The sequence below is a fragment of the Pangasianodon hypophthalmus genome, chromosome 19 (genome assembly GCF_027358585.1).
Source record: "Pangasianodon hypophthalmus isolate fPanHyp1 chromosome 19, fPanHyp1.pri, whole genome shotgun sequence".
In the NCBI taxonomy this organism is placed as follows: Eukaryota; Metazoa; Chordata; class Actinopteri; order Siluriformes; family Pangasiidae; genus Pangasianodon; species Pangasianodon hypophthalmus.
The window spans coordinates 11,130,648-11,141,080 of record NC_069728.1 but is presented as its reverse complement, the minus strand read 5'-3'; the positions used below and the strand labels follow the sequence as shown (position 1 = coordinate 11,141,080).

The following is a 10,433-nucleotide window of genomic DNA, read 5'->3' as shown; positions in this document are numbered from 1 at the left end:
CAGGGATCAACAATTCCAGTCATGGAGGGCCAGACTCCAGCACAGCTTGTGGAGGTGGGAGGAAATGACAACCATAAGTTTGAGGAAGGTGCTATATAAATACAACTTATTATTATTATTTTGCACTTTAGTATTGAGGTTGCACTGTAGTGTGTGCTGTGTCCTGGTCCTGTGGGATATTTTGTCCCACTTTATACATGTATATGAACAGGATGACAACAAGAACGTACTTCAGAAGTTTGAATTTCAAATGGTTTCACTTAACAGAGCTGATGAAAGACTCGTGTCAGCAAAATCCTATTTCTCAAGTTCAAGTTTTTCTTTCTCAAGTTTTGGACATAGATTTACTAGATTTTTTAATAGATTACTGTAAAAATTTCAGTGTATATTAAAGTCATCATTTTGCTATTTCTTTGTTTGGTTGCTTGCTAGGTTAATGACTTGCTAGTTTGGTTGCTTGCTAGGTTAATGACTTGCTAGTTTGGTTGCTTGCTAGGTTAATGGACTTGCCCACCAGCAGAATGTGTACTGCTATAATGGATTCTTTAACGACACATAGTTTATAGAGAGTAAAGGGCAGATGCTGAACTATTTCACTTGAACACTGCTCTGATAAGTGTAACTGGATTTTGTGTTCTGTACAATGTATCACACTGTAATGATAACAGATTTGTCTATCAAAACCAGATAAGAGTCAAAGCTAGAGTCCTTACTCATGCCAAATGTTCAGCACACATTACACTCAAACTCCAACAGTGCTAAGAATCAAATACAAATTCCTTCTCACATATAAAACAATAGACTGTGTGGTCCCACTGTATTCAGATTCTCGTTCTCAATGCTGGTCTACTGGTCGTGCCTAAGACCAGACTGATATCAGTGGAGGCAGATATTTTAGTGCCATAAGCCCCAAACTTTGGAATGCTCTCTCTTAAGACCTTCATTACTGCACTTCCTTCTTCCATTTTAAGAGTCAACCTAAAACTTACCTTTCCCAACACTTTCCCCTTCTTCTTCCTGCTAGTGTTTTCTCTTTTTCCCCCCTTTTTGTACAGCATCCTTGAGTGTTAGACAGGTGTGGAACATATTATTATTATTATCATTATTATTATTATTATTATAAGACATTATCATCTTTGAGAGTGAGATGAACTGCAATACAATAGACACACCACATGTATAGTTACAAAAGGTTATTTAATTACCACATTTACAAAGTTGGGCTTTGCATCACTGGGCAAACATTTCTTCTGTTTTCATTGCAGACTAACTCTGATATATTAATGATCATCTTTAGAAATTGTCTTTCTAGCACACATATTTAAAATGGAATGTGTTGAAAATGTCTTAAAGCTTCATGAAGAATAATGAGGCTGCAGTGATTTATTTTTTTTTTTAACAAGGAAAATCTTAAGATATGCAACCTCATGCGTCAAAAGATTGTACGGCATACTAAACTAAAGATAACATGCCATGGACTGAAGAACCTCATTAGGTGATAGGTTCAAATCTCCAATTCAACTTTTACTGTGTCCTTGACAAGAACAAAGGCTTGTCTTCTGAGGAGCCTAACTCAAGAGAGTAAAAGATGAATTGGAAAATAATGACTATTTGAGAAACTGACATTGCTGCAGTGTCAACCTATTGTCTGAAGTGGTTATGTTTTTCCCTTTTCAAATCATTTGCCCTTAACAGGTGTTTTACAATCATCATACAACTCTCCAAGTGTTCATTTGCTTTCTTCTAGTAACAGTGGCACGGTCTCCTGCAAAGTGATGCAGCCTGCATGTCACAACATCAACTCCTACAGTAGTGATGGGGAGTTTAAAGGAAAGTATGCAGAATTCAATACATCAGAGTTTCCTTAGCGTTCCATCCTAACAACACCATTCACATCCCAACCCATCCCCTGCAGCCAATGAGTTCTGGTACCAGCTTTTTGAGCCCAGGTTAGTTTGACGACCCACTGGATGAGTCCAGACAGGGGCTAGTTTGTATGTTTGTTGGTTTATAAGTTTCATTCGCTGACTCTCCCGACACATGGTTTTACAGTAGGAGTGTCGGCCATTGAGTGTGCTGAAGTGGGCTGTGGCTTCTTGGTTCATGTGGTTTTGGGTTTTTGGCTGTCTGAAGAGGCGGTGCTGGTGGAAACAGAGCTGTGCTGCTCCTTCAGCCGCAGATGCCGAGGTTTCACCGGCAGAGCTATGGCCAATAACACACAGCCTATATGGATGGAAAAGGACCAAGACCTGAAAGCAGAGGAAAGAAATAGAGGAAAAAAAGAGGGTGAGAAAGAGAAAGTAAAGGCTGTTACTCTCAAAAAGCTTTACAGACTATTAAGAAAATGTCTTTGTTTCATATTCAACAATCTGTAAAAGTTTATATACCTATATAACAAAATAAAGATAGAGAAATTGACACATTTCAGGCTCTATTATCATGATCATAACATGCATACAAGAACAAAATACAAGATTGGCCCAATGTACATTTCTGGTATCTTTGTGACTGGTGGTAACAAATGTAAAAAGGGGTTGGGTTTGAATGTAAATGGTGGGTTTGTGGTTAGGAGTGGTGCTGCGATATTCAATCAGATCAGCTCCTCTCCTTTAGCAACCAAGTGTGCACAATGCAGCATAAGAACATACGATTAGATTTCACTTACAGATAATGATTTTTTGTGGTAGAGCTAACCAGCTGGCTGATAGAAAAAAAATATTTGCTGTAAGTCCTATCACTAGATTTTATATGAAAATTTTATGAAAATGCACGTGTGTATTTATTTTAAATTTAAAATAAAAGTGAGTATTTATTTTAAATGCTATTTAAATGCTAAAAATCCACAACGATTATTAAAATCAATGCAAGGGATGTAATATACAGATATTGTGCTTGTACAGAAATCATAAGGCATTAAAGAGAATAATGCAGAAGGTCAGTGATGAACATAGACACTAATGACACATGTTGTACCATCTGCAAAAAACAGATATAAACACCATAAAGTACAAGATTCATGTCAAATTGTGCAGACTAGGGCAGAAATTAAGACTGTATGAACTATATTTAACATAGTTATAATTAATATAGCTTGTTTCCAAAACATGATAAACATCTAATTTATAGTTATATCACTCTGTGCTTTTATAAATATAACTAAATCTCAAGAATCACTACATGGCCTAGTAATTATGTCTGATCATTGCGTCTTTCTCTGTCAAAACCTAATCTCTGCCACATTTAAAAAAAAAAATCATATTTATACATAACCAGCTTCACACCAATTCCAATAGTGAAAAACAATTTCACACTTTACAGTTTTATTAATGTAGGGTTATGTGATATGTAGAGCTAATGGATCTTTCAGGGATTTTGAGAAAATCTTTTAGGAGCGAGTCTGTAAAATCTGAGAGTGCAAAATTGACCGAGAACGCCTTTGGTATCCTAACAGTGTTGATACTGCTGACTAAATGGATTTCTTTGGATATAACACAGCAGGATGAATGGGTGTGCGGTTTTATGATGCGTCTCGCAGCTGGTGTGGATTTAAGCGCAAGTTAATAATTAAAAACTCGTGTAACTAAAGGGCTTTATAAAAGCTTTCAGTATGACTTTGCCTTTAATAGACAGCTGTTTGTTCTTATTTGTTACAGATAAATGGATGTTATATTTAGAGGTTATATTTAGTTAGTATTTGGGTCAAGTTACCTATTTACATTAAAGTGGAGTGATATAAGTGATGAACATCCATAAAACCTTGTTGTAAAAAATGAGAAAAGACTTTAAAGCCTGCACTTGTAGTCAGATAAAAAAATACCTTCTTTTTTTGTAGCATAATTAAATCAACATAATATTACTTAAAAATCAAACAGCAGCAATATGTTTAGTATCAGTGTCACAGTGTATAGCCGTACCTGTAGAATTTGAGTGAAGGGCCCACAGACAGCAGCACAAAGGGCACCACAGTATAACAAATGGCTATCTGTGTGCTCGCCCACGTGATGACATCATACACCTGCTTGTGTGTTGGCGAACCCAAAAAGTACGGCCTCACATTGTGCCTCACCTAAACAGGGAAGGATGGGAAGCATAAACAGAGAGTGTAAAAAAAAAAAAAAATAGGAAGGAGGTAAAAAGGGAATTGTTCTATTCGATTCAATTCAATGCACTATTTACATATTCATACATGGACATATTCACAAAGCCGCTTTACAGAAATATAAAAATTCCGGATATAAATTTTAAACTTATAAATCTATACTTTTTTTTTTTTTTTTTAAGTTTCCTCTGCTTAAAAATCTCATTAATAACAACGTTGCATAGTGCACATGTAAAAATCATTCAGCAGACGTCTTTAGAAATTATCCATTAAAGCTGCAGTTTGTAACATTTGAATATATTTCTATATATACTGCAATCATATCATTTTACCCAAGAAAAACTTTGAATTATAATATCACCCCAGGCTTCAGTTTACAATTTCTGTCCCTGAATTTAGTCCTATTTTGGACATTTCATGCAAAGCTACTGTTCAAATTTATCAAGGTATCATTTGAAGTTTATTATCATCAAGTGCAAATGTAGCTATTCCTGTCAGTCCAAACCAGAATGAGCAACTAAACTACTATACACGACTAAATAATACTCAGAAACACATGATTTACTCTTTCATCTCTTAAGACTCTCTTCAATGTTTTTTTTTAATTATTGAAATAGCATTTCTCCTTGCATGCAACAAATGCCTCAAATCTTGCTAACTACATCTTTAAACTTCACCTGGCACAGTGAGTTTTAAATCATGATAGACAATGGCTCATTGTGCTCCACCAAGCCTTCTATCCATCTTACTTAACTGTTAACCGCCTGACAGGCACCACAGTAACTGACTACTTAAGTGGATCAATCTCCTTCCTGTGCTGTGTCTTCAACAACCCGCTGAAGTCCGATCTCCTCCATGTAGAGGAAGAGCAATGGACTGTAGTCTGTTATGCAATTAGCACAAAGTTTAAAGAGATTTGGCTTTAGCCAAATGAAAGCCAACACTCTGGTTTTCAGATGTCAGACTTTTATACAGTATTTATACACCAAATCTCAATTCTTTTACTTCTTACAGCATTAAACATTGCAATGGAATCTATCCTGAGGAATTGAAAATCAAAGAATGCCATCTGTCTTACTCATTGGAAAAATGAAAAATTGAAAAAATCACATTTGTAGACTTTCACTAAAACATTCACTCACATATGTATCTGAACACACGCACACACACACACACACACACACACACACACACACACACACACACACACGGACTCACACTCAGAATGCTCACTCACTCACATGTCTTGCTATCCTTGTGAGGACCTTCCACTGACATAATTAATGCCATGCTAAATCTAAAATTAACCCTATTTTTTTGTAGAAATAAATAAATGTCCTCACAAGCATAGGAACATCTGACAGTTTTGACCTTGTAGGGACATTTGGCTGCTACCCACCAAGACAAAAAGACACACACACACACACACACACACACACACACACACACTAGTTTGTTAGTTATTACTGTTAATTGTTAGTTATTACTATTAATTACTTTGCCACTTTATACTTATTGTTTTTATTTGTATCTGTATTACTGTATTTGGGTTTCTTTTTGCTTTTTTTGTGTTTAGTGTTATCTTACTGCACATTTGTATTAATTTGTTTTCTCCCTCTTTACAGGATCTCATGACTTGTCTCAATGTGACTCATGACTTGTCTCAATTGTCTCATGTCTCAATGCTCCATGAGGAAACAGGAGTCTCGGGACAAGCCCCTACACCGATGTGATACGGACCTCCTCTTAGCAGCACCTCTCCCAAGGTTCTGTTGCCAAAATGTGTAAATTATAAGTGTGTTTAAAGACAAGTGTGCTTACAAACAAACTGTGTCTTGTGTTATAAAATATGTCAGTAAATCTGACGGGAAATGTGAAATCCGATCAAGATTCTGTTCTCGCATTTCAGGGGCTGCCCTGATACTGATACTGTTTCAGATAGGTGGATCAGTACTAAATAATCTCAGATGTCAGCATCCTGTTTGTGTGGCGTGTCGTGCAGAAGCTCCTCACCGCCCTGGCTGCCAGCGTGATGACGATGCCAGTGAGAAAGGTGAGGTAGTAGCCTGGGTAAGCTCCATGCCACATTGCTGAGAGCAGGAAGGTGGCAGCTGTAGGGTTGTAAGGACAGCGCTCGTAACACACCCTGCACAGGAAATACAACAATCTAGCCACAATACACTTTACATATACATATAATCATATGGGGATAATTACCTAACCATTTATCACAGACTACAATAATAATAATTACGTATCCTTGTCTCATTTTGTCTTCATTTAACTGAAATGGACCAAAATGATCCGATTTCCTCCTATAAGAAAAATATATGCAGTGCAGAAATCCTGCCCAAAGATGCTGCCTACCTGCAAATCCTTCTCATAAATGTGACCTGGGGGTTAGTGACAATATTTTTGTGTCCTCAGTAATAATAATTGTTAGTTGTGATTATTGCACATATTGGCACACACCTCACAGGCATGCCAAGTTATATTACAAGTTATGCTGCAATAGCAATGCCATATTCCAACAGTAGATGGAACTCTCCAAAACAGATAATTATTCTATGCATTCAGATCTTTGATAACCTCTACTTTCACATAAAGTGATTCACAGCTTATGTTAAACATGCATAGTATTAGTATACATGTGGCAATCTGGGAAAACTCTTCACAGGGTGAAAGTGGGGTTCAAAAGTCTGAGACCACACTGAAAATCTGGGATCTTCTTTTTTTTCCATTTAATATTGGAACTAAACAGAAAGGTTTAGATTTTTAAAAGGTTTAAAACAGAGAAAGGAAATGTTTAATATCTTGAAGAATATATTCAGGTTCTTAGGTCACTGTTTTAATTTAAACTAATTTATGATACTGTTGCTGTTCTTCTTCTTCTTCTTTCAGTTGCTCCCGTTAGGGGTCGCCACAGCGGATCACTGGACTGCATATTTGATTTGGCACATTTTTTTTTTTTTTTTTTTTTTTTTTTTTAAACACTGGATACCCTTACTGATGCAACCCTCCCCAATTTTATCCAGGCTTGGGACCAGCACTGGGAGTGCACTGTTGTGAGATTGGTACTAACCATGTTAAATTATTTGCACAGATGATCGGATTTTCCCTGAGTCTTATCCCTTCCATTGAAGAATATGTTCAGACGACACTCCCATGGACTTGAGCCGTGATCAGGTTTTACACATATTTGTGAGTCAAGCTGTAAGCTCGAGTGCACGCGGCCCTTAAGGCAAAAGGAGGACTTACCCAATACTAAGAAATTCTGAAATTCCACTCTGAATGATTCCACTTTTTGCTCGAGTTTGCTGATAATATAATTTGTAATGAAAAATGTTGTATTAAATTTGAAAATAATGCAAAATAGATACATTTCAAAAACAGTCCCAGACCACTGAAACCTGTATGTTTTCCTGTATTGAATTATGAATCTCTTTTGCATGCATCTCAATCACAAGTAAAGTTGTAGCACTTTAAAATCTGGTTATCTCCAAAAGTGAAAAGGGACAAAATGGCATTTAACAATTTCATTCCAAGTGCTGCGCAGGAGCACCACAGACATTTCGACAGCCGCTATCTGATTACAAACTGAACTGATTCTGCTTGTGTCCATTTCACTAAGGCACATAGCTATCAAACAACTTAATCAAAGCCTGACATTCACTGTGCGAGAACATCACACTTAGCTGGCAAGGTTTTAGATAACTTTAGGGAGACTCATTGTTTTTGCCACCAACATGCTTGCAGGCAGATGATGAGGCAAGGTTAGAAAGTAGCTTAAACAAAAACATTTTGGGCTGAAAACTTTGCTCAAATCAGATTTGTCTTCATTTTTTTCATTTGTCAGAATTCAGCCAACATTTGATGGGATTCCCAAACTACCACACACACAGATGTAATTACTGAAACAGCACACTGTGTGAAGTGAGCTCTTAAACCTCACTCCAATAGTCACTCTCACCTTTTGAGCCAGTGGGCAGTCTGAATATTCCAGTTATCAAGGAACATCTTAAAACTGGTTGCAAACTGAAATAACAACATACAAGAATGAGAACTTTTTTCATTCATCATTGATTTATAAATTAAAAAAAACAAACAAACAGAGGAACTGGGAACATACTGACCTCTATGTTCATTATCCTCAGGTTGGAGATGAGGTCCCATCGCGGCACTCCGTCACTGTCATAGCCATTAAAGCCAAAGCCAGCTGCGTTGTTGATGGCATCAGCTGTTCAGATCAGACACAAGATGAGTGGTTAAGGCCTTTCAGGTCATCTTATATGCAGTTCTGTGTTTTAGACTCTTGTGCTAATGAAGTGAGGCAGAGCCATACAGAAAGGTTATACATTACTGACACTGAAAGAGTTTTCTAGTCTGTAATTTCTTACTCTAGCTGACAAGTATTAAGGCCCACACATTTCCACATGTCAGCTTACCATGTGACACACAGCAATGTTGAAAAATGGATATCGAGACTTTCTGAGAATATCGTATCTGATTACATAACATATTGCACTCACAGGAAGCAAGAAGATGATGAAATGCAAATGAATATAAAGAAATACTGCAAATATGATGTGCACGAAAAGCCTGGAAAACTGAGTGAGAGATAGAGACACAGCCAGGAACACGCACCTAGAGTCCAAACAAAGTAGTATTTCGGCCGAGTGGTCAGCATGGATAGATACAGGTAGACCATCTGGGCATAGAAGGGGGTGGTGGCAATGAAGTCATCATCGATATTTCGTTCCACAGGAAACACTTTACAGACGGAGAGGAAGACTAGCAGAGAGATGAAGCAGGTGGCAAGCTTACGAATAACCTCCATCTGCAAACGATACAAGACACAAGTTAGTTCCTGCTATCACTTACAGTATATACAGTATGTACACTATACAGTATCAGCCATCAGACTCCTCAACACTCAGAAACTGGACTGAAAACACACACACACACACACTCAACTGAACATCACCCCATCCTCTTTGCAATTTTTGCACATCTCCATATTCAATTTCTGCTGCTACAATATTTATCATATACTGTATATAATCTTTCTACTCTCTACCTGGCTGCTACTCCTTATGTTTACATTTACAGCAACTTTTATCGTACTCTTTTGCACTACTGTCATCTGATTCACTTTCTACTAGAACTGTGTACTAGTCATCTCTACACTGTAACTTATTGTGCCCATTGTCTTGTTTTAGTAGTTTTGTACTGTCTTGTGCCGTCTGCACATGTTTGCACTGTGCACTTATGTAAATATATGTAGTCTCATGTAGTTCTGTGTTTGTTTTATGTAGCACCTTGGTCCTGGAGGAACATTGTTTCCTTTCACTGTGTACTAACTAGCTGTATATGGTTGAAATGACAATAAAAGCTTGACGTGACTTGACTAAGACTATACAGCAACTCACCAGACTCTCTTTTCTCTTAAGTTAATACATTTAAAAAAAAAAAAAAATGCCACACTCAAAGTTAAATCATCTTAAAAAAAAATGCATTTGCACTGACTCATGATGCCTAAATATTTCCAAAATTATATTTACATAAATTACATTGTTCTTTTTCCTATGGACCATGCAGCATAGGATATTTTCAGTATAGACTTTTGAGTAAAAGTTTTTTTTACAAAATCACATCCCTTTGAGTAATTAGGCTTGTAAATATAAATAAACAGCTGCTAAATGCTTCTCTATTCTGCGAGAGCTGCTCGCATATTTATAGGATCTGAGTGCGTTAACGCTGATTAAAAGCTGAGAGGCTCACCCAAAACATTGTCTTAAATATTCAGTGAAGGCACAATATTAATAAACTGTAATCAGTTAGTAATGTTTCCACACTGTCAGTGCTAGTAAATGCGTTACATAAATCCAGGCCGTACATTAGGCGAAGGGTCGTTTAGCCTGGTCTTCCCCTGCAGTCTGCCGTTGCTCTCCTGCTCTCTGTGGCGGCAGGGCTTGCCCTCGATGAAGGCGATGTAGTCATTGTAGGAACAGGTGGGACCTGCCAGGATGCCCATGAAGTTACAGTTATAGCTGAAGTATTCAAGAAGGCTGGGCATCCGCCTGCACACACAACCGGGAAAAAAAAAAGACTTCTGTAACTGCGTTGCACCACAAACATGAGCTGCAGTCATTTGGAGGAACTGGAGGAAGGTTGTATGGTCCTCGAAGAGACATTCTGACCAAAATCTAAAGTTTGAGATTAACTATTGATACTTCTCTGGTAAACAAGCCTATCAGCCTCTTACAGCAATTAGAGTAAATTTTGAATGACTATAACCACTTTGGTCCCTGTTTGGTTTAATCTCTAGCTAATT

The 10,433-nt window shown here is 37.3% G+C and overlaps 1 protein-coding gene across 1 annotated transcript in view; it reads right to left on the bottom strand.

The window, feature by feature from the left end:
• Positions 1-1,178: 1,178 nt before the first annotated feature.
• mboat2b (membrane bound O-acyltransferase domain containing 2b) overlaps positions 1,179-10,433 on the bottom strand; it is a 35,715-nt gene continuing 26,460 nt past the window's right edge. Inside the window, exons 7-13 of the mRNA XM_026923786.3 lie at positions 9,996-10,179; positions 8,744-8,936; positions 8,233-8,336; positions 8,070-8,134; positions 6,113-6,245; positions 3,915-4,066; positions 1,179-2,249 (exon numbers count right to left, since the gene is read on the bottom strand). Coding sequence (XP_026779587.1) covers positions 2,102-2,249; positions 3,915-4,066; positions 6,113-6,245; positions 8,070-8,134; positions 8,233-8,336; positions 8,744-8,936; positions 9,996-10,179 — 979 coding nt within the window. The 3' untranslated portion in view covers positions 1,179-2,101. The remainder of the gene's footprint in view (positions 2,250-3,914; positions 4,067-6,112; positions 6,246-8,069; positions 8,135-8,232; positions 8,337-8,743; positions 8,937-9,995; positions 10,180-10,433) is intronic.